General features: G+C 51.6%; 1 protein-coding gene and 1 non-coding gene across 3 annotated transcripts in view; one reads left to right on the top strand and one right to left on the bottom strand.

Moving 5' to 3' along the window:
- NKAIN1 (sodium/potassium transporting ATPase interacting 1) overlaps nucleotides 1-23,766 on the top strand; it is a 39,299-nt gene extending 15,533 nt beyond the window's left edge. The window contains exons 2-7 of one of the 2 annotated variants that reach the window (XM_053660499.1): nucleotides 18,034-18,171; nucleotides 20,001-20,081; nucleotides 21,574-21,771; nucleotides 22,646-22,706; nucleotides 23,306-23,414; nucleotides 23,532-23,766. In XM_053660499.1, coding sequence (XP_053516474.1) covers nucleotides 18,034-18,171; nucleotides 20,001-20,081; nucleotides 21,574-21,771; nucleotides 22,646-22,706; nucleotides 23,306-23,414; nucleotides 23,532-23,541 — 597 coding nt within the window. In that variant the 3' untranslated portion in view covers nucleotides 23,542-23,766. The remainder of the gene's footprint in view (nucleotides 1-18,033; nucleotides 18,172-20,000; nucleotides 20,082-21,573; nucleotides 21,772-22,645; nucleotides 22,707-23,305; nucleotides 23,415-23,531) is intronic. The other variant, XM_037149622.2, reaches the window with a different exon arrangement.
- LOC119052560 (small nucleolar RNA SNORA42/SNORA80 family) lies at nucleotides 14,742-14,874 on the bottom strand. The gene has a single exon (XR_005083155.2). It is a non-coding gene; the product is annotated as a small nucleolar RNA SNORA42/SNORA80 family (small nucleolar RNA).
- Nucleotides 23,767-24,065: the final 299 nt, after the last annotated feature.

Raw genomic sequence — 24,065 nt, forward strand, 5'->3', positions numbered from 1 at the left:
CGTGGGGAGGTGAGGCTGCCAGTATCTGATAACAGCCTGGGCTCTGGGGTCGCACCCCCCTGGGTTTGCCACGGCTCTGCCCCACCTCCAGCTCTGAGATCCTACCTAGGCTGCGCTCCTCTCTCTAGAACTGGGGCGGCGACTCCTCCCTCCCTCATGGTTGAGGACTAAATGAGATGACGCACACGGAGCGCTTGGCACGGAGCCTGAAACAGTAAGTGCGCACAAAATATTAGCCATCGTTATTAATACCAGCATTACAGTTCAGAGGCAGGCGTTTTGAAGGGAAATACTCCAGCCCAGTCCCTGGGGCCATGGGGTACCCGCTCAGGGGCCAGGGCTGGACCCCGAGCAGGGCCTCTCCTTCACCCCTTCTTACCGCCCTGGCTCTTCCTGGCCCCAATGAGCCCTCCCCTGGTCTTCCTTTGGGCTGGACCAGAACAGAGCAGGCCTATGCACCCGAACTGGTAAATGACCAGGAAAGAAAGAGGAAGACAAGACGGAGGGATGACATTCCTTCCATTCATTTATTCCTTTGTGCCCCTGGTGAAGCGGAGCAGGAGACCTGCACACGTGAGCAGACCTTTACCATACTGAGAGTAAGGGCAATGTGAAGAGATGGGTACCAGGCTGGCAGGCCCCTGCTTCACCTCTCTGAACCTCAGTGTCTTTATCTGTCCAATGGGGCTAATAATCCCACCTGCAGTGGCCGCATAAATCACACCTGTGCTGTGAGGGCCTGCTTAGATGCCAATAGTTGTGTGATTCTCCACTGGAAGGAGAAGCGGGGAAGCTGGGATGGGAGCCAAGGCTGGGGCGATAATGGAAGGGGAATCCGGAAGCCCCAGGGAGGAGCTCCTGATGCCCACCACTGTTGCTAGGCAGACTTCCCCATCTGGCCTTTCATCAGGGAAGTCAGAAGTGTTTGCTGTTGCCATAGCAAAAAGGATGGTTTTCAGCAGTATTTCCTTCTTGGGAGCTTCAGTACAGGAGGTGCCACTAAATAAGTCAGGGAATTGGATTTTTTCCTCTCTCTCTATCAGGTCATAGCAAGAGTGGCTCGGCCCAGAGAAGTGACCTCCCAGCTCATTTCCAGATGTTGACTGGAGGCACTGACCTGACACCTCTGGTTTGATGCTTGACGGAAGGAGGCACCTGGAGGGCCTGGTGCCCCCTCTCCAGCTGCCAGCTGTCTTCCTGCTCAGCCTCCCACCCCACCACACTGGCATCTGGCCATGGGACACAAATGTCCTTCCCACCCTTCCTTCTCTGGCCCCTCTCCCTCCCGTTTCTCCTGCCCTAGCCACCGGGATCTTTTCTGGATCCTTCTACTGGCCAAGCTCCCTCCCATCACAGGAACTTGGCTCTTCCTCTTGCCTCCTCCCCAACCTTTTCCCCCAGGTAACGCTCTTCCTTCAGATCGCTTCCTCTAGAGCGTCTTCCTTGACCAGTTTCATCATGGCTCTCTTTCTTGGCACCTCTCCTTCCGAGCAGTTAGTACAACGGTATTTTGCTCTGTGTGTGTGTTTGGTTTTCTCTCCCCGGACCCCCAGTGAATGAAAGGCCCATGAGGACAAGAGCTGTGTCTGGGATTTTTCTCCTCCTCCTCCTCCTTATTTTTTTTAAAAAATTACTTTATTGTTGTTCATCCTCATTTTTTTTAAAGATTTTATTTCTTTATCTTTAGAGGGGAAGGGAAGGAGAGAGGGAGAGAAATATCAGTGTATGGTTGCCTCTCATGGGTCCCCTGTGGGAACTGGCTTGCAACCCAGGCATGTGCCCTGAATGAGAATGGAACCGAGATCCTCTGGTTCCCAGGCCCGCTCTCAATCCACTGAGCTATACCAGCCAGGGCTCATCCTTATTCTTTATCGAGGCATGGTTTATATACCATAAAGTTCACCATTTAAAAGTATAAGAGTCAATGGTTTCTAGTACGCTCCCAGAATATGTGCAGCCATCACCGCTATCTAACTCCAGAACATCTTCATCCTCCAAAAAACCCTCAAACCCACCCGCAGTCACTGCCCATTTCCCTCCTGCCAGCCCACGGCCACCGCGAGTCTACTCGCCGTGTCCCTGGGTCTGCCTGGCCGGACCTTGTGCGGAGGTGTGAGCACGCAGCACGTGGTCCTCTCCGACCGACCGACCGACCTCTTTCACATAGCATGGTGTTTTTAAGATTCGTTCGTGTTGCAGCGTGTGGATGTGCTTGGTTCCTTTTTACGGTTAACAGTCTGTGTGTGAACAGGCCACAGTGTGTCTTTCCATTAGCCCCTCGTTTCCACCTTTTGGCCACTGTGAATAATGCCGCTGGGAACACCCCCGGGGCAGTTCTGTGTGAACCCTTTTCAGTTCTCAGGTATCTGCTGGAAATGAAACCGCTGGGCCCTACGATCACTGTGTTTAATTTTTCAAGGAACCGGCCTGTGTTCCGCAGTGGCTGCACCATTGCATATTCCCACCAGCAATGCATGAGGGTTCCGCTTTCTGTACGTTCTCCCCAATTTGTCGTTATCCGCCTTTTCTCTTCTCGCTATTTAGCTGTGAAATAGTATCTGTGGCTTTGATTTTTATTTCCCTGTTGACTAACGGTGTTGAGTACTTCTTCACACTCTTATCAGCCATTTGTGTATCTTCTTTGGAGACGTTTCTACTCGAATCTTTTGCCCATTTTTTACTTGGGTTGTTCATCAGTTTATTGTTGAGGAGTAAGAGTTCATAGATGTTCTGGATTCTAGGCCCTTATCACATCTATGACTTGCAATTGTTTTCTCCTGTTCTGCAGGTTGACTTTTCACTGTCTCCATAGTATTCTTAGATGTTCAAGTTTTCATTTTGACGATGTCCAGTTTATCCAGTTTTTCTTTGGCTGCTTGTGTTTTTGGCATCACATCTAAGACATAACACGTTTTGCTGTGTGTAATTGCATACTCACATTTTTTTTTGCCCAGACTTTCAAGGAAAAAACTTCGTTTTATTTATTATCTTAAAGGGAAAGGAGAGAGGAGAGAAACATCAATATGCATCATCCCCGCAGGGAGACCCCACCGCCAATCCACTGAGCTACACCAGCCAGGGCAAAAATCTTTCGTTTTAATTTTTAAATTCAATTATTTATTTATTCATTTATTTATATTTAGATACTTGTTTTTTTGTGTTATAAAGGAATTTATTGTTAAACATATGGTACAAGAAACTTTTTAAAAATATTTCTTTCTTGTGTCTCTTGCTTCTTATAGCACCCAAACTTAATTTTTTTTTAAAAAATTTTAAAGATTTTATTTATTTATCTTTAGAGGAGAAGGGAAGGAGAGAGGGAGAGAAACATCAATGTATGGCTGCCTCTCATGCATTTCTTGCTGGGAACTGGCCTGCAACCCAGGCATGTGCCCTGACTGGGAATGGAACCACGATCCTTTGGTTCACAGGCCCATGCTCAGTCCGCTGAGCTACACCAGCCAGGACTGGTACAAGAAATTTTATGTAACCATTGAAACACATGAAGAGATACAAGGTATAAGAAATTTTAAAAATAATTAAAAACATTTATCTGGTTATAAAATTAGTACTACCCATGTATAATGCATATCCTTACTTCTCCCTAAAAAATTTGGGCAAAAAACTTCACATTTTACATGGCAGAACACAGTATACCATTGCAGGGTCCCTCAGATTTATGCCTGTGGGCTCTTTGAAGACTTTTACAGTTGTAGCTCTTACAGGAGGTGTGCGATCCATTTTGAGTTAGCTTTTCCATGTGGTGTGAGGTAGGGGTCCACCCTAATTCTCTTGCATGTGGGTCCACAGATGTCACAGCATGGTTTGTAGGAAAGACTGCTTCCTGCATTGAGCCGTCTCGGCACCCTTGTTGACAATCAATGAACTCTAACTATGCAGGTTTACTGTTGGACTCTCAGCTCTGTTCCGTGCATCTATATACCTAACCTTATATGTCCATACCATACTCTCATGATTACTGCAGTGCCATCTATGTTTGGAAATCAAGAAATATAAGGCCTCCAACTTTGTTCTTTTTCAGGATTATTTGGGCTATTCTAGGCCTCTTGTGTTTCTATACAAATTTTAGGACCAGCTTAACCATTTCTGCAAAAGGAAAAAAAATGTAGTTGGCATTTTAACAGAGATTGTATTGAATCTATAAGATCAATTTGGGAATATTGCCAACTTAACAATATTAAGTGTTCCAATCTGTGAACACTGACTGCCTTTCTATTTATTTAATTTCTTTCAACAATATTTATAGTTTTCGGTGTATGAATCTTTCACCTCCTTGGTTAAATTTTTTCTAAGCACTTCATTCTTTTTGATGCTATTGTGAAGGGAATTTTCTTAATTCAATTTTGGATTGTTTATTGCTAATACATATAGAAATACAACTGATTTTTGAGTGTTGATCTTAGATCTTGCAACATTGCTGATTTAACTTAGTAGCTTTAAGTTTTTTTATAGATTGTTTAGGGTTTTCTATGTACGAGATCATGTCATCTGCATGTAGACCTAGTCTTACCTCTTCCTTTCCAACCCAGATGCCTTTGGTTGATTTCTCTTTCTTGCCCAATTATCAATACAGTTAGACAAGAAAACAATTATTTGCCTAATGGTCAATACAATTAGTCTTCAATACAATGTTGAATAGAAGTGAGGAGAGTGGGCGTTCTTGCCCGTTCTTGAATTTAGGGGAAACATTCAGATGTTTCACCATGGAATGTGACATTGGCTGTGGGTATTTCATACATGCCCTTAACCAGTTTGAAAAAGTTCCCTTCTGTTCCCATTTTATCATGAAAGGGGCTGGATCTGTTTTTGCTTTTGGTCACCACTGTAGCTCCAATATCTAGTATTGTGGCTACTAATGGCCAGTAAAGCCAGTCTTCTCAAGACCTTTCCCTACAGTGACTCCTGCTGGTCATGTCCTTGACCTCAGGCTTGGATCCTTTCTTTTCACTCCCCTCAGCCTTATGCTGGCTTAGACTTCAGTTCTGGAATAAGCTAAGCATCTTTGTACCCGTGTGGCCTGTAAGTGGTGGAGACAGGATTCAAACTGTCTGATAGCATCTCAGATTGCCCATCCTGAAACTGCCAGGTTGGGGGAAGAAGACATTAAGCCATAGGATACAGATGCTGTGCATCTGTGCAGAGCATCGATTCTATCCTGATTTCCAGGGAAATTAACTGAAGAGGAGGCTGTATTTCAGAGTAGAATGCCGGATGCATATTCATTTCAGATAAAACAGACTCACAGAAGAGTCCTCTCTCGCAGCTACCTGTTGGAGATGCTCAGGTGGGAAGGAGGTGGGGCCTGAACACTGCTGTGCTGCTACTTTGGGCCCAGGTGGGACAGAAAGTGGGAGCCCTGGGGGTCTCCCCTATGAGGGGAGAGCTTGGTGGTTTCTCCATCTCAGTTATCCTATTGGATCCACCCTTAACCCAGGAGGCAGGAAGGGCAGGGATTACAATTCTCATTTTACAGGTGAGGAAACGGAAGCCCTAAAAGGCCACACGATTTGCCTAAGGTCTCAGCAACATAATTCTGAGTCCGACAGGCTGTCCCAGGCCCACACCAGAGCCCAGTAAGGAAGAGCCATGGAAAGTCGGGGGAGTTTGGTAGGGCAGCACCTGGTCCGGTATCTGCTGGAGCACCTCCGCTACAGGCCTGGGCTGACCGCGGCCAAAGACTGGCAGGCGTGAGGGAGCCCCGGTCAGCTTCCAGGGAGCTTAGGGAGGGAGCCCTGAGGCCCAGCAAACTGTGTCCCAATGTCAGAGGTTTCCACGGGTGTTGGGAAGCAGGCAGGCCTCCCTGCTTGGGGAGAGAGCAAAAAGGCTGCAGGGAGGACCCTGTCTGTGGTGTTTCATGAGCGAGGAAGAAAGGGCTTCAGATAAAGAAACCTACCCCAAAGGAGGAAGCCGGGAGTAAGAAAGCTTCAGCAGCGGCTGAGCTGGGTCAGAACACAGGTGTCCAGGAGCACCGAGTGGGGTATGGCTTGTAGGGTGGGGGCGCAATTGGACTCAGCTGATGAGAGAAGCATTTGTCAGGTGCCCCTTCTGTGCCAAGTGCCACATTTTGCATACTTTAGTGTCAGCTCCGAAAGGTAGGTTTTCATCTTTTCCTCGTTATAAATGAGGAAACTGAGGCTTAGGGATGGTTTAGAAAGTGGCTGGTGGTCACATGGCTGGTAAAGGGTGGATCTGAACCGAACACGTCTCAGTGTCACCGATGGCACTAGGAGATTCCTGGGGAGGGTTGCTGGTTTCAGCAGCAAGCAGGTCAGGCCACAGTGGGGATGCTGTGCCGGCCCAGCAGCCAATGGTGGACCAGAGGAGCTAATGGGGAAATGGAGGGTGGTGGTGGGCAGGCGTCAGAGCCCACGGGTCTGTGTTCGAATCCTGCCGCTGCCACATACCTGCTGTGTGACCTAGGCTCTGATGCTCTGTTCCCTGGGCCTCTGTTTCCACATGTGGAAATAACACCGCTCAAGAGTGGAGAGGAGGACGTGCAGTGGACATAGCCCACCCAGGGCAGGCTCACCGCCAGCGCCCGAAGGGAGGCCCTTGCTGTCTGGCCTGTGCAGTGCTGACATTGAAGTCCATCGTCTGTGCCCTCAGCGGAGGGGTGTGCCGTGAATGCTTGTGGATGAATAAGCAGAGAAAGGGCAGAGCAAGGGGTCAGCTGTGGGGGCGGGGGGAGTCCCACACCCCCTAAAGGGGCCTGCACACCAGGACAGCTGTGTCCCTTCTCCTTCAGAACATGGGTCCTCCATGGAGACGCAGGCCCAGAATCTTCATATCACCAAAGCTGGCGTGGCTTCCACCCGTGGCTCCGGGCAGAGTCCTGAGCACTTTACACATATCCTCTCATTTAGGCCTCAGAACAACCCCACGAGATAGGTACCGTTTTTATTATCCCCATTTGTATATGGGGGCATTAAAGCACAGAGAGGTTAAATGACTTGCTGAAGGTCACACAGCTAGTAAGTATAAAAGGTAGCATTCACACCTCAATAGCCTGGCTCTGAGGCCACACTTCTAACCACTACACAGTATAGCTTCTCAAAAAAACAGTAGAATCTGACCTTAGTATGAAACCAAGGACTTAATAATTATCCTAGTAATGTGAGCATGGTACTTTACAGTTTTAAAAGCACATCAGAGTATATACATTGCTTTCATGGTTGGGATTTTCTTTGATCTCTAATTTCTCTGTGAAGAAGACAGGACATTATTATCCTGTTTTTGCCAGTGAGAACTCAAGATGCAGAGAGGGAAGCTGGCTTTATCTGATTAAGGATACTTTACTGAACACTTACTATATGGAAAGCCCTTTACTCACATTACCTTATTGAATCCTCACATAGGTATTATGATTAGTAATATTCCCATTTTACAAATTAGGAAACTGAGGCTTCAGGAAATGACTTCCCCAGATCCAAAGTGGGCGAGTGAGAGCTGGGACTCCAGCCCTGGTCTGCCTGACTCCCAGAGCCCAAGCTGCTAACTACTGGGCTCAGACCTCAGTCCCATACTGGACAGATGTTTTTCTCTACCTTCTGGGTTTTTCTACCCCAACTCCATCCTTATAGCCACCCCTGAAACTCTCAGTGCCTCCTTCGTGCCTACATGCCTGCTCCATTAAGATGCTTTCTGCTGCCCTAACTGATGTGGCTCAGTAGGTTGGGCATCATCCTGTGAACTGAAAGGCCGTGGGTTCGATTCCCGGTCAGGGCACATTGCTGGCCGGTCCCTGGTTTGGGGCATGCAAGGGGCAACCAGTCAATGTTTCTTTTGCACACTGATGTTCATCTCCCTCTCTTTCTCCCTCCCTTCCCCTCTCTCTAAAGATAGATAAAATCTTAAACAACAAAAAAAGATGCTTTCTACCATGAGTTTTTGGCTTAATTATATGGTGTCATCAATGCTACTTCATGGGGAGATCTGATTCATCACCTTTCTATTTTTCCAAATGTCCATTCGTCTGTAGCCAGCATCTCCTGGGAGAGCCTGGTTTTTGCTGGGTCTCCTCGCCCAGATTATCTCTGCATCCTGGGCTTGGGAATAATGGAGAAGACCCCTCAGTCTTCTGAACACCTATGAGAAGTAAGCGTCCCGTTCCGTCCCGAAGAGGAGGAGACTGAGTCACAGAGTCTTTGGCCTGCAGGTCCCTCTCTGCACTGCCCACGCCACCTCCCACTGTGCGGCCTGGGACCAGATGGTGCATGAGGAGATAAGCCCTGTGAGATGGAGGGACCCTCTGATTTTTTAGGCTGACCTTGGTATCACCCTGGGCTGCCAGGCCCAGGGTTTATGTAAATTAATGTAGATATTATGCTAATTAGACCACTACCAATCCCTTCTTTCTAATGGAGCTGCCAGTTCAGAGGTTCAGTGGGATAGATCTGCCCAGAAGGGGTCTGAGGAACCCTCCAGCTGGGGATGGGTCAGCAGTCACTGCAATGGGGTTGCCATGGAAACTGAGGCCATGCCCTGCTGGCTGCCTCCTGACAAGACCAGGGCTGGCCAGATCAGCCCTCCGAGACAGTCCTGGGCCTCCCTAACAGCTCCAAGCTGGTCTCTGAGGACTAATTACCCAGAAGGTGGGGACCAGCTGCTCCCTGGCTCCCCAGGCCCTACCGAGGTAGAGGGCTGGGCCACAGCAGGAGAGTGTGAGGAAAGACAGATGGTAGTGTGGGAGCTTGGGGGAATGGTGAGCTGTGCCAAGGAGGAGGGAGCAGCACTGTAAGGGGTGAGATTCCCAAATGGCGGGGCATGCAAATAGGCCCCAGAGCAGTCTCGGGAAGCCACGTGGTAAGGAAGAGCCAGAGCTTGGCCCCAAATTAACTGTTGGGGCCTCAGCTGTTTTGCGTGACCTTGGGCGGGCCCCTTCTCTTCTCTGGGCCTTGTCTATCAATGGGAGTAGGATTGGGAGATGTGATTTGAGTATGAGGGGCCCTATATAGTAGGTGCTCAATAAACGAGTCTACAATTCTAAGACCCATGGAGAGAGGGTATTAATCTTCTTTGGGGAGAATTTTTTTGGTCTTCTAATGGGAAAGTTTCCCCGCTTCTTGTCCTCTTCTGCTTCTCCCGCTGTCTGGGCTGCGACAGCTGTCCTGGTACATGCACTGAGGGACAGGCTGGACTGCCATCCGTGAGGACAGGAGCTGGTTGTCACTATTCACCACTGAGTTCTCAGCACTTAGCCTACGAAAGGCACTTGAGAGCTATTTGTAGAATGAATGAATGAACAGATGTGAAGTACTCAGAACAGTGTCTGGCACTAACTGGAGATTAATAAATAAATGTTAGCAATTACATCACTGCCAATGGGAGGCTGGGCTGGGTGACTCACGGGAGGCGCTGGATCCAGAACAGGCCCCGCCCTCCTGTCCCTTCCTGTGCCCCTGACTCTGGAGAGATGGCTGGCGGGTGGGAAGAGCACTGGGTATAGAGACAAGGACTCAGCTCTCGGCTCTGCCTCCTCCTGTCTGGGTGATTCCAGGAGACTCAAATGACTGCCAGTCCCTTCTGTGAAAGGAGAAGCTTCATACTGAGGCAGCTGCACGGGGCTGTTGGGAGAAGGCACCCGTGGCTGGTACAATCTGGAGGCGGGTGGCAATGGGTCTGGGTACCGTCAGGCAGGGGATGCTGAGCTGTGAGGACTCCGGCAGAACCTGGGGACAGGCTGTACCAGGGCCGGCGGAAACCGCCAACGGCCCATCCCCCTGCAGGCGCCACCGGGCCTAGAGAGTGGTATGGAGCTCCAGATGCCCCCCACAGTACAGATGGGAACACCGAGGCTCAGAGGAGGAGACCTCAGGTCCTCTGAGCCCCTCCAGCACCTCTTACATGGTCTAAGCGATAAGTCAACATTTAAAAGCTTTTTTTGAAAAAACATAACTTTTGCCCTAACGGGTGTGGCTCAGTTGGTTGGGCATTGTAGTGCAAACTGAAAGGTCACTGGTTTGATTCCCAGCCAGGGCACATGCCTGGATTGGGGGTGTGAGAGAAGCAATTGATCAGTGTTTCTCTTACAGGTGGTTTCTCTCCCTCTCTTTCTCTCTCCTTTCCCCTCTCTCTAAAAAGAAATAAATAAAATCACTAAAAAAAAAACCCCATTACTTTGTGCTGGCACAGTGGATTGAGCACCGGCCTGTGAACCAAGGGGTCACCAGTTCAAATCCTAGTCAGGGCACATGACTGGGTTATGGGCCATGTCCCCAGTAGGGGGCGCATGAGAAGCAACCACACATTGATGTTTCTCTCCCTCTCTCTGTCCTTCCCTTCCCCTCTGTTTGAAAATAAATAAACAAAAAATCTTTAAAAAAACGTAACTTTGTTGTAAAAACCATTTCCAAAATACAGGGGGAAGCGTGTGTATTTAAAAGTAAAGTCTCCCCATTTCCCTATTCCCGCTCCCTAGAGAGAGCTCATAACCATTTGTTGTATTTCCCTGGCTCTTGACTCTGCACTTACAGGCACACACTGCATCTCTCTCTCTCTTTTTTGGCCTTTTTTTTTTTAACACAAATGGAATCGTATTGTTCTGCAGCTTGTTTTTTTTCACTTAACAGTTATTGCTTTGGCCATTTTCCAGCAAGATCCAGGCTGGGACAGACAGCAGGGCTGTGGGAGCTGGAGAACAAAAGGAGTGTGTGTGTGTGTGTGTGTGTGTGTGTGTGTGTGTGTGTGTGTGTGTGTTCGGTGGGAAACCCGGCAGAGGGACCCCCGTCATTGACTCCCAGAGAGAGGACTGTGGCTTCTGTCCCCAGGCTTGAAGCCCCTGAGGCAGGAGCCGCACTAACTTGTTCCTGACCACACACCCTGCACAAGGCCTGGCACATTGCAGGTGCTCTTTGTTCCGTGAACCGCGTCCCTGCGAAGCCCATCTCCCCTGGCCCTGGCGAAGACTACCTGGCCGCCATGACTGCGCCCCTTTCAGTCTCTCATTGGGTGTTTATTTCAGCTCCTGCTCAAACCACATTGACCCCAGATGGGCCCTGGAGGTGGGGGCGCAGCTCAGGAAGGGCGAGGAGACCCTCCCCTTAGACAAGTCAAGCCCCTTTCTGCTGCCAGTGTGCTCACCGCCCTAACGAGGGGGCTGGGCCAGCAGATCTCCAGGGGTCCTCCCAGCTCTGTGTCCATGGCTTCAATCCCACTCCCTCATTTCACGGATGAGGGGCTGAGTCGAGTTTAATTTTGTCAGCTGCCTCAAAAATCCATTGGGAAAAGGGGGGCTTCAGTTTGGGGATGCAGAAAAGCCTGGGCCGTATACTGCGCACCGACCGTGTGCCAGGCAATGGGCTGAGAGCTTTATGTGCGCTGTCTGAATCCTTAGGACACTTCTCGGCTCAGAGAGGGTGAGAACTTGCCCCAGTCACACCAGGACTGGGCTGGGGATGGAACCCAGGTCTGCCTAATCCCAAATGGGGAACTCTTCCCAGCTCAACGCTCTGTAAACTAAAGTCAGGTAAGAAGATAGTACCGGGCTGGACCGAACCATCCTCTACGAGTGTCAGGGGCCTCTCCCTCATCATTTCCCAGACAGCCTGACTTCTGTGTCTAAGTCCCATTGGTGACAGGCCTGGAATTTTGGCCAGGAAAGTAGTTGACTTGCAGGATTGGCTGGGCAAGGGCTTGGGCACAAAAGAGTTCTCATGAGTTTTGTGGCCCCAAGTCCCACCCCCTCCCTGCCCTCTCCCCCAGCCAGCTTCCCGGGGCTGGGGTGGGCCCATCTCCATTATTCATTCCTTGCCCCCCACCTGGTGTTGGGCTCTTGGGGTTGGCGTCTAGACAGACAAGAGCATCCTACTGAGAACAGAGGCAGCCCTGACTCAGGGCTGAAGGTTCCCATGGCAACTGCATCCCCCTCAGCTGGCAGCTACCAGATAAATAAATAATCAGGGTGGGGGTGGGGAGGTAAGGGAAGGGGGAGGGGCAGCAGGGGAGCCTCAGGGAGGATTCACTCTGGAAAGAGAAGGGTGGGTTAGGCTTGAAGTTGGGGTGGGGGTGCTGGCATTGCAATGGCCAGTGGCCAGATGAAAGAAGACAGTGGAGGGACAAAAGTGGCCAGGCGTGGGAGAGGTTCAGCAGATCGGAGAGCCAGGACTTGATGGCAGGCCCAGCATGGAAGTGAGGGAGCAGCGGGGAAAGCAAGACCTAAAGTTTAGCGCTCTAGCTCATGCAGCTGGACGCATCATGGGACCCCAAAACACTGGAAATGGACCGGGTTTGGGCATGTTGAGTTCATGGTGAGCCCTCTGATGGGTCATTCATTGGTTACAAAAGGGCTGGAGGCTGAAACATGAGCAGGTAGCCCATGGAGCTTGGGCAGGTGTGTGTTTGCTGAGGCACATGGGGAGCGTGAGAAAGCGCCGGATATTTGATATTTAGGGGCTGGAGTGCACAGGAGGATGGAGAGTGAGTTTGACTTGAGCACCCGCAGTGGGCCAGGCATGGCCCTCCCACCAGACACACAGCAGTGAACGTCGCAGGCAGAAATCCCTGCTCTCATGAAGTTTGCCTTCTAATGCAGGAAATAGACAGCATAGAAGCTGTGGGTAGGATATTAATCAATGATAAGTGCCATGGAAAAAATAAAAGAAGTGGGGATGCAGGGAGTTCTGCAGGGGTGTATAATTTTAAATAACACTCTCCTCACAACTGTATTGTGGATCATGCCCATTTTGTTGGTAAGTAAACTGAGGCACAGGAAGGTTAAGTGACTCGCCCTAACCGAGTTGTATAAAAACCAGTGGCACCAAGATTCTAACCCTGGCTCTGCTCCTAACCCCTAGACCAAACTGTAGTAGCCAGTGGGCGGGGGAGCAGGTGGCAGGGCGGCCGTGGAGACCTTTAGACGAGAGCGTTGAGACAGATAAGGCACTAGCTGGGAGGGGTGAGAGGACATTTGTTTGGCCGTTTGTGTGTGTGATAGGAAAGGCTTGAGCATGTTTAGGAGCCGGTGGGCAGGGGGAGGTTGAGTTTATAGGAGAGAAGGGACCATGGTTGGTGTGGACACCTGAGAAGACAGAAGGTAGGGTTCAGAGTGCAGGCGAAGGAACTGGCCTCATTTAGGAGGGTCAGTGCCTTAAATAGAGCAGGTTAGGCAGGTGGAGACAGGTCCTCCCAAGAGGGTTGAGGACAGCAAGATCTGAAAATAGTCATTGAGGAGGTGAGTTCCCCAGAGAAGGCCAGTAGGGTGGTGGGACAGCATCCGGGCGCCTCTTGAGGTCGGTGATTACAGATCGGCAGTGGACCCAGCCTGCCTTCTTGCAGCGGCTTCCGCCAACGGTGCTTGGATGCTTTGCAAGCAGAGAAAACTTCACTGAGTGCACCGAGATGTGGGAGTTCCCAACACGTGGGATGACGAGGCAGAGGAGTACGGGAGTTTGGGCTGCAGGCGAAGTTGATGTTGAAAGAGGGATCCTGGGGTCCCGGCAGGTTCAGAGTTGGAATGTGAAGAACCGGGGGATGGGACAGAGTAGAGGGGTGGGGTTGGGGGCTGGTGTGAAGGTTGCTGGGGAGCCAGCAGGGTGGTCTGAGGGAGGCTGTTGAGGCAGGGCAGTTACAGTTGATGACACAGTCTGATGGGTGAGGACAGGTGAGAAGGAATGGCGGGGAAGGTTGTAGGAGAGGCGTTTGAGAGACCGAGAGACTGGGGTGCCAGATGGAGTGGCCCCAGATGTCAGAGTCGACCAGAATGATGAGTGGATGAAACTCACTTTCAAAGAAGGGGCAAGACCTGAGGCCAGCGGCTGAGGAGGCCAGCAGTGGACAAAGGTGGCAAGGCCACACGGCTGTATGGTTCCACGATCAGCTTGGTGACCACAGAGGATACCAAATTTACCTTTGGGCTGGGGGAACATGGGGTGAGAGAAGAGAAACAGAGTCACTTGAGAAGACTACAGAAGAAGCGGAACTCTTAGGCATAGCCTGCAAGGGGCGGGGCACCCCTCAGGGAAAGGCCTGAAGCTACAGGGACACTGCTCGGGTGGGTGGGCTCTCAGAAAAGGGGCAGGGTCAAAAACAGCAGGACAAAGCCTTGTGGGGACGGAGGGTAGAGAGGACCATGGGGCAGCTGTATGGGACTTACTCTGTGGGTAGGACCCAGAGAGGATCTTGTTCTCATCTGTCACTCTGGGACTGTGTTCTGGGGACCTGTCCTGCTTGTCTGGGATACTTGTATGGCTGGGGACTTGGCGGACTCCGAGACTGTAGGGGTTACCCCACACTCTCTGGGCTGCCTCTATAGCAGAATGACCCAACCGGATTCGTACTTTGAAAAAGGTACTGGACACTGATGGCGGCCAGCCTCCCTCTCCCAGAAGCTGGGGGAGGAGGCTGCATGGGTTGCCCAAGAAGCTTCTGTACCAGCCCGCTCTGGGGACAGACTCGAGCAGCTAGAGGCTGACTTGGCTTACGGGCTGACCAGGCAGAAATGTCCCCGGGTGGTTTTGTCTCTCAGTGTGTGTGCTTACCATTTTTTGCAAGGGTTTCTGTTATCTCCGCACAGTTCCCGTCGGCAAAGTGAAAGAGGCTCACCAAGGCCGTCGTGACCGCAATCAGCACAGCCCTCGGGTATCACTTCTCAGCTGGAGCAACCAGATGGGGGGTTATTCCCTCACTTTGTTGTTCTTATTGGTCTTCGTTAATTAGCTGCATATCCTGCAGCACAGCAGGAGTTTTGGAATATTTGATTATTTGTGAGACAATGAATCTCAATTTTTTTCACAACCCCCTTCAGTGCTCAGAGCCCACAGATGAGGCTGGGCAATGGTTGGAGGCTGCAGTTTACTCTGCACGGGTACACTACGAGAGGCCCGCAGGGAAGGGCCCTCCAGAAACCCACTACCATGCTCTGAATCTCAATTTTAAATACACCGAGTATATGCAGGCACACATATATACCATGCATATGTATGTACATATGTACATATGGCCCCCACTCGGGCCTGGGTTATATGCCGACTGCCCCGGTTCATGACTGTCCAGTTTTCCGTCCATCTCCTCTGCTGGACCCTGAGTTGCCAAAAGGCAGCGGCCACGACTTCGTCACTTCTGCATCCCGGTGCCAGCACAGGGCCTGCCACCGGCCAGACGTCCTGTGACTGAGTGCCGGGTGGACCCTTGACAGACGGACCCTGGACGGACGAGGCATGGAGATGTCGGGAGGATGGATGAGGAGTGTTCTTGGGGAGGAGATGAACAAGTGAGGGTGTGGTGTGTGGAGGGGGGTCGGCTGAGAGGGACGAGAGCACCTGATGGTTCGTATTCAGTGGAAAGAGACTGGGCCGGTGAAGAGGCCTTCCTAGGGAAGGAGGGACTGGTGCTGCATTCTGAAGACCAGGGGGGTTTGGAGATGGGGAAAGGGGAATGAAAGCAGGTCTTCAACTGTTATTTCAACGACTTGGGGGCTTGAGCTGACCTGGAGTAGAGGGTTGAACCTGACCCTAGTAAACCTTCGATACCAAACTAAGAAGCTTCTACTATTTGTCTTCTACTAATTAGCACTATTTACTAAGTCTAGTTGTTTGATAGTTCATGTGATGTCTTCATATCCTTACAACTTCTTGGGGGAGGGACTATCTTTCCTATCTATAGGCGAAGAAACAGGTTCAGAGAGGGAAAGTAATTTGCCCTTAGTCACACAGCAGGGCTACAATTTGAACCTGAGATTTAGTGGGGGGTAACTTCTTTTTTTGGTGGGGGGTGGCTATTTCGTGCTGCCAACTCCATCAGTGAGGTCCCTGAAAACACAGAGGAGTGCTGAGCAGGGCCCGGGGGGAAGTGGGGTGATGTCATGTTTATAGGCAGGCGTATCCAGGCAGAGTGTCTCCCCGGCTACACTGTGAGCCTGGGCAACTCTGTCACAGTCCTTAATCCTCTGGTGGCTCCTTACCAGGACCAGGTGCTAGCTGAGGTGAGAGCATCAAGCTGGACCCCAAACCACCAGGCTCCCTAGAGTCTGGCAGAGTCGGGGTAGAAGATGGAAGGAGGGCAGGAGCTTTGGCAGGGGGAGCAGCCTGGGGAGTTTCTCCCCCAAGGTCGGCAGGCCATTGGAGTCAAAACCAGAAGGGCCATTTGAGGTCATATGTCCAGTGACCTGTATGTATAGAAGACCCAGCAGGAAGGTGGCCTACCCAGGGTCACCTGCGGTCAATGTCAGATCTTAACCAGAAATACACCTCGTAACTCCCAGGCCACTGCCACCTGGGAGAGGTTGTGTTTTGGTGCCAAGATGAGACAGATGGCAGAGAAAGACAGAATGGTTGCCTGGCTCTGCCACCAACCTGCTGTGTGACCTTGGGCAAGTCACTTCCCTTCTCTGAGCCCCCTGGTGTCTTTCTCCAAAATGAGATAATGATCTCAGCTCTGCCTTTCTGCCAAGGAGTATCCAGTGGGGGATGAACTTGGAACGCTCTTTACAACCTGCAGGGCCCTGGGATGGGAGTCACCAACAGGAGACATGCTGGCGCCACGTGGGTGGGTGCCAGGGTTGGGCCTGCGGCTTCCGGGGCCTCTGCCCAGCCCCGCCATCTGTGTGGCAGCATCAGCTCCACCCTCCCCTGCCTCCCTGCCAGGAAACAAGCTTCTGGGGTCTTTCCACTTGGTCAGAGTCTCCCTCCTCTTCTCACCCAGACCCTCTCTCTCCCATCCTATTTAGGCAAGACTCTTGGTGGCAAGTGACAGAAATCACGAGTACAGAGAGGGACAATGATTTTAGACATGGCCGGATCCTTAATGACGTCACCAGGAGCACTCTCCCTGCTTGTTTATTGTCCTTCCTCACTCTGTCTCTGTCCCTTAGCTTTGGTGACTCACAGGAGCGGGGCACACAGAGCGTGCCCATCTCCGAACAGATCAGCGTGTGTGGAGTATTTGGTTGGGCATTGGTCACAAGCCCTCTATGGAGGTTGGAAGTGGGCTGAGCCCCACCCAAGCCACATGGACTGTGAGGGAGGCAGCTTCCAAAACAAGACATGGGTTCTGTCTGTTAAGATCAGTAAGTACCCTTGGCACCTTTGTTCCTAAGTGTTATCAGCTGAAAGATTGAACTAGGGGCTGCTAGAAAGGAAGTGTTGATTGCATCGTATATCAGTTAGCTTTTGCTACATAACAAATCACTCCAAAATGTATTAAAAAGAACCATTTTATTCAGCTCATGATTCTGTGGGTCAGCTGGGAGATTATTCTGGTCTGGGCTATGTGTCTGTGCCCCGCTGGTGGGTTTGCTGGCACCCGGATGAGCCACTGTGGCCCTGCTGTGATGGTTGACTGTTGGTCAGCTAGGGTGCCTTGGAGCCCCTCCGTGTAGCCTTTCGTAATCCAGCAGGTCACCTCTGTGTTACAAGTGTAGCAAGCGTGCAAGCTGCAGTGCACAAGCATTTTTCAAGCCTTCACTTGCTTGGCGTTTGCTTAGTTCCTGTTGGATAAAGCAAGTCACATGACCAGGAACATCATTAACGTGGCTGGGCTCCGCCAAAGAGCATAGAAACAGGAAGAATTTGAGGACAATTTTGCAATCTCCCTAACAGCTTCCTCAGGGAAGGGAAGTAAAAAATCTCTTTCTCTGTGGCCCCCACACCCCATAGGGAAGCTGTGACTTAGACCTAGCAGCTTCCTGGGGCCTGTAGGGTCAGGGCTCACCCCTCGGGCAGGGCTGAGGGGAGGAGTCTGGATCCTGACTCCACCCACTGAGAGCCTCACATTAGGAAGGTGCCAGAGGGAAGGCCCTCTTGGCAGGGAGGCAGGTGTTCTGGACCCTGGCTCCCATCTTCCTTCAGCGCCCCCCGAAGTCATGATCAGGGCTTAGTCCCCCCCACCCCACAGACTTGCCCCACCTCCCAGCATCCGTTTGGTACTGCGGGGCTGGGATGGCTCTGAGATTTGTGCACAATCAGGCCGTGGTGCCTCATTACTGCCGCCACTGATGCAACCTTCTCCACAAGGTCAAGGAGGAGTCCCCGTCCGCCCCTTTTAGGGGGTGATGTGGCCTCAGTCTGCTCTTTCCCACAGGTGGCTGCACTGGAGCGGCAGATCTTTGACTTCCTGGGCTACCAATGGGCTCCTATCCTAGCCAACTTCCTGCACATCATGGCCGTCATCCTGGGCATCTTCGGCACGGTGCACTACCGCTCCCGGTACCTCATTCTGGTATGGCGCATGCGGCCCCTCCCCAGACGCCCCTTCTCTCGCTCCCACACACCTCCCCCTGCCTACAGCCACAACTGCCTCCCACCCTGGACACCCAGACCCTGCTCTGTTTTGCCTCTAACCCTGTTTGGTATGATGCCCAAATGCTTCTTTGTTCAGAGGAGACAAGGTGGATATTTGTCCTAGAGAATTTCCTAGAGAAAAAAATCCAAATATTAACATGATATGCTATTCAGCGAGTGACTGCTATGGGTCACACGCTCTGCTCAGAGTCTCATGTGCTTTCCTGGATCTTTACAACAGCTCTGGAAGGTTTATGGTACCGTCTCCATTTTCTAGATGAGGAAGTGAGTCTCAGAAAGGCTACGTCGCTTCCTGAGGTCACACAGCTAACTGGCGGCAGAGCGAGGACTAGAGCATCAGGTCCAGAGTGAAGGCTCCTGCCCACTGCCACGCTGCCTCAGGGGGCCCGTGGGAGGGAGGGGCCTGGTCTCGTTTAGTTCCTCAGGTTGTTTCAGGAAAGCTTGGCTTTTGTCTCTTGTTTTCATCAAGAATATGGTCTAGCCATGGCTGGTGTGGCTCAGTGCGTTGAGCACTGGACTGCGAACCAAAGAGTCACTGATTCAATTCCCAGTCAGGGCATATGCCTGGGTTGCAGGCCAGGTCTCTAGTAGGGGGTGTGTGAGAGGCAACCACACACTGATGTTTCTCTCCCTTTTTCTGCCTCCCTTCCCCTCTCTCTGAAAATAAATCAATAAAATCTTACAAGCAAACAAACAAAGATATGGTCTAGCCCTATCCAGGTGGCTCAGTTGGTTGGAGTATCACCCTGTACACCAAAAAGGTTGTGGGTTTGATCCCTGGTCAGGGAGCGTAAGGAAGGCAACCGATCCAAGTTTCTCTCTTGCATGGATGTTTCTCTCTCTCTCTTCCACTCTGTCTAAAATCAATAAATATATCCTTGGGTGAGGACTTAAAAAAGATGTGGTCAACAGTGGCTTTGAGGTCCGTACCTGCACACCCATCCCAAGAGTCGAAGAAGTCCCTGGCTCCTCTGTCTGCTTCCTTTTTCTAAGTCCTGGTCCTTGATGGTCTCTGTCATAGTCCTAGTTTCAGCTCACCTTTGTCCCCTGCTCTTCCTTAGTGACCCATTCACACACCTCTCCTGAGGGAAAAAGCTTTTTACGTTTACTACAGAAATGCGTGACCCCTACAGTAACAAAGATGCAGTGTCCCTACCACCAGAAACCACTAGCACCCCGTTAGGGCTTCTGCCCACCTGCCATGGTTCAGCTTCCAGCAGCCAGGTGAACAGGGACCTTCTAGAGTTTTCTCTTGCCTGAGCAAGATTCCAGAACTCTTCTCTCCAGGTCTCCGGAAGCCCCAGGCACCTGTGTGGACAGTCCTGCCTGTCAGGTGTCAGCTGCTGGAATCGCAGGCACTGGGCTTGCGTGGAAATAGCCAGTTTTTCTCCAGTTCTTTTCCATGTCTAGGGGCCACTGTTCTCTGCGGAACAGGTGGTATTAACTACCCAAGGACTTGGTTCACGTGCCAGCCCTATCTCTCGCTGTGTGATCTTGGAAAAGAGACCCTTTCTAGGCCTTAAAGTAGTCATCTCTGTGGAGGGGACGTTGCCTTCCCTGCAGGGCTGTTGTGAAGGCCGGATGGGTACAAAAATCATCTGTAGACTGTTCTCGGTGCTCTGTGAGTGACGTCTGGTCATAAATTCCCCTGTGAATGTCTTCTCAGTCCATCTGTTGTGTTTCCGTGCACATACCCCAAACCCGCTCCCCCAGACCCCACCCTGACGGCACCTCTGTTTTCCCCAGTATGCAGCCTGGCTAGTGCTTTGGGTTGGCTGGAATGCGTTCATCATCTGCTTCTACCTGGAGGTTGGACAGCTGTCCCAGGTAAGCCTCAGGCCTGGCAGCACCAGAGGGCAGAGCCTGACCTTTCCCATCCCCCACCCTAAGGGCTCCCAGGGTGGTGTGGGTCTGGGGGTGTCATCTCTTGGAAAAATCTCCTTCTACACGTCCAAATAACCTGTGTTCCATCCCCCACCCCACAGTTTTGTTTCTGGCCCCCTCTGCACTTTTCAGACACAAATGATGATGGAGCGGATGAGGGTGAAAATCAGTCTGTGTGAAGATGGGCTGGGGTCCCACTTGATAACAGGCTCAGTAGAGTCCTGGCTGGTGTGGCTCAGTGGATTGAGTGCTGGCCTGCGAACCAAAGGGTCACCAGTTCAATTCCCAGTCAGGGCACATGCCTGGGTTGCGGCCCAGGTCCCCAGTGGGGATGCGCAGGAGAGGCAGCCACCCATTGATGTTTCTTTCCCTCTCTCCCTCCCTTCCCTTCTCTAAAAATAAATAAATAAAATCTTTAAAAACAACAAGCTCAGTAGAAACCAACACTCTGTGGTGGCCCAGAAAGCTACCGTGGGGCCCCGTGCATGTTCAGGGAAAATCCCACGCACTTTCTACTGTCTAGACCACGGAGATTTGAGTCCGGTGCCAATCGATATTTTTCAGAAGAGAAAGAGAGTAGGTAGAGTTTGTTCAGGAAAAATTGAACAGACCATGTCAGGTGGAGAAATACCGAAGAAAGGAGTATTTGGCTTTGAGATGAGCGAGCCCAGAGAGCACAACTTCCATTTTTAGATGTAAGGAAGGCAGCAGATATGAATGAGAGCATTGGGTTTGTAGTTTCAAATCCCAGCTCTACTATTTCTAGCTGTGTGGCCTTGGGCAAGTGCTTTGCCCTCTCTGAGCTTCAGTTCCTCATCTAGTAAGTGCAGATAAGAACCACTCAGGCTTCCTTTGATTGCTGAGGGCATAAACGAGATTACACATCTCAGCGCTTGACACCTGTCAGCACACAGTGGACATTTGTTAGTGGCCTGTGTGAGCAAACGGACTGATGAACCCATGTGAGCACACCATGGATAGTGACTTCCGATGGAGGCCAGCTATTTCTGCATTTCAAATGGGGAGACTGAGGACCAAAGAGGGAAGAAGTTTGCTCAGGGTCACATATGGAGAGAGCATCGGAGAGGCTGAATGGGCTGTGAAAGGACCTGTATTGAATATTTCAGCAATGGCTGGAAAATTGCATCTGGTCACTGTTAACATCCTTTCCAGCCCCGAAATTCTGGGGTTCCTTTGACTACCTCCAGCACTTTCTGCCGTTGATGAAAGAGTGAGGCCTGCGTGGTCATCGGGCGCCACCTACTGGCTACATGTGGATCTGCAGAGACAGACTCCCCATCCGCCCCCCACCTCCCATGCCCTCCACAAATCAAGCCAGGGGAGTCCAGATGTTAAGTAGGCTTTATGTACAGCATCCTGTGACCTGGGGAGGATCCCCCCACCCCAGCTCAGCATTCTAGGCCTCTGCCCCCAGGACCGGGACTTCATCATGACCTTCAACACATCCCTACACCGCTCCTGGTGGATGGAGAATGGGCCAGGCTGCCTGGTGACACCTGTCCTGAACTCTCGCCTGGCCCTGGAGGACCACCATGTTATCTCTGTCACTGGCTGCCTGCTTGACTATCCCTACATTGAAGCCCTCAGCAGCGCCCTGCAGATCTTCCTGGCTGTGAGTCATCCTGTCCCCCCACCTCACGACACCCCCAAAAGTAGAATCTGCAAACCCCTTTGCTTAGCCCTAGTTAAGAAGGGCCAAACCTAGGTCTTCCAGCCTGCCTGTGCTTCTGCCTGAGTGTTTCTGTACCCTGTAGCTCCTCCCTTCACCCCTGCCCCAGCCCCCTTCAGGGAATGAGCAGACGTAATGAATAGGATGAGGCATGAAACCATGAGTCAACACTGGGTTTAAATCTCCAGTATACCCACTGCGGGCCTTGCCATCTCCAAGCTTCTTTCCTCAGTCAAAAAAAGGAATGATAGGCCCTGGCCTGGTACCTCAGTTGGTTAAAGCACTGTCTCAGTATGCCGAGGTTGTGGGTTCAATCCCCAGTCAGGCCACATACAAGAATCAACTACTGAAGGCATACATAAGTGGTACAACAAACTGATGTTTCTCTTTTTTAAATCAGTTCAAAAATAAAATATGCTTCCTGTGTATTACAAAAAGAGAGGACGACAATATCAACCAAACAGGTTGTAAAAATACAATAAGAATGTCTCTAAGATAACAGTTCTCATTTCTAGAAGGGCCAGCCCTTTACATATACAAAGTCACATGATTCTCTTTCCTCTTGACAAGCCAGTAAGGTGCCCAGATCCAGCTGGGGAAACTGAGGCTCCAAGAGGTCAAAGAATTAGTTGTCCAAAGTTCACACTTCCAGAAGGGACATTGGGACCAAGTATGTTTGACTTTAAGACCCAGTCGTTAACTTGAAGTTACAGGTTTGCCTTCATCTCAGTGCACCCTGCTCCCCCAGTCCGGATAGGCAGGGCCCGGCACAGGGTGCAGGAAGAGCTTCCCTCTCCCCGCCCTCTTTCTCCCTCAGCTGTTCGGGTTTGTGTTCGCCTGCTACGTGAGCAAAGTGTTCCTGGAGGAGGAGGACAGCTGTGAGTGGGCGGCGCCCCTAGGGAGGCGGTAAAACTTGGCCGTGGGCCTCCCCGCGCCTTCAGCACCCTGGACAGGGCCTTGAGCGGCCTCATGGGAGGGAGCCCTTGGACGGCCATTCAGGGAGGGAAGAAGAGGCAGCAGGGGTGGGTAAGGGTTTGCATAGCCAGCCTATTCCGGGCGGAGGCCCAGATGTCCAGGAGTCCAGTTCAAGACCCCAGCACCGCCCCCTACCCGCCTCCTTAGGCCCTGCCTCTTGCAGGGCTTCCACTGGACTGGTTCCTGTGAGGCACTGGCCAATCCCAGGGTTCCCACTCCTCCATCCCCTTCTCTTAAATGCTCGAGCCCTCCCCCCAAGAGACTTCTCTTTTAAGGCTGCCCCGCCCCCCATTCTCTCTATCCTCCTAAGGTCTAGTCTGGGAACTGGCTGAGCTCCTCTGTGTCCCCGCCCGCCTAGGCCCATCCCTCAGGCAGCAAGTTAAGGCCCACCCCTAAGGACCTTAACTTGGTGTACCCCCAGATTCTTCCCTTAAAAAAACAAAGCCTATAACTCACCTGCAACAGGCCCATTCCTAACCGTGTGCCGCCTCCCCTTCTGCAGTTGACTTCATCGGTGGTTTTGATTCCTACGGATACCAGGCGCCCCAGAAGACGTCGCATTTACAACTGCAGCCTCTGTACACGTGGGTCCAGGCGCTGAGCAGAACGGGGTGGGGGACCTGGGCGTTAGTGTCGGAAAAAGGGGAGGGAGGGAGGAAGAGCAGCCGGGACAATCTGCTCCCTTATTCTAGGGGTCCACTTTCCTAATCTGCCTTTGTTTCGTGCAGGTCGGGGTAGCTTCTGCCCGGCGCCCATCCTGGCGTCACGTGCTTTGTGGCAAGACTGACAGCTGTGGCCACAAACTCGAACTCGGGCCAAGATGGCAGGCGCGCCCCCTGGCGGCTCGCGGGCCGACTGCAGTTTGCGCGGCTTGATCTAGGTCTGCTGCGGAATTGGACTTGGCCCTTTACAGCATGGACTTCAGGGGTGGGGCGGGGTGGGACAAGGGAGGGGACTCTGGAGGTTTGTATTTTTTTTATCTCAGCCTTGGCGTGGGCTGGGGCCTCCCTCCCTTCTCCAGCCTCTCCCTTTCAACCTTCACGCAGCATCTGTCCACTGTCCGAGAGTAAAGGCAGGGTGGACAGACTCATCCCACCTCATCACGCCCACTCACCAGCTCTGAGCGAGGTTACCGGGCAATAGGAGCAGGAGTCCTGGGTTCCGGTCGCAGCTTCACCACTGACTCTATGTGACAACTGGCAAGGCCCTTGCCCTCTTTGGTCCTCAGTTTCCCCACCTCAAACGATTAAAATTATCCCTTA

The sequence above is a fragment of the Artibeus jamaicensis genome, unplaced genomic scaffold (assembly GCF_021234435.1).
Source record: "Artibeus jamaicensis isolate MK-2021 breed Jamaican fruit bat unplaced genomic scaffold, CSHL_Jam_final scaffold_847, whole genome shotgun sequence".
In the NCBI taxonomy this organism is placed as follows: domain Eukaryota; kingdom Metazoa; phylum Chordata; class Mammalia; order Chiroptera; family Phyllostomidae; genus Artibeus; species Artibeus jamaicensis.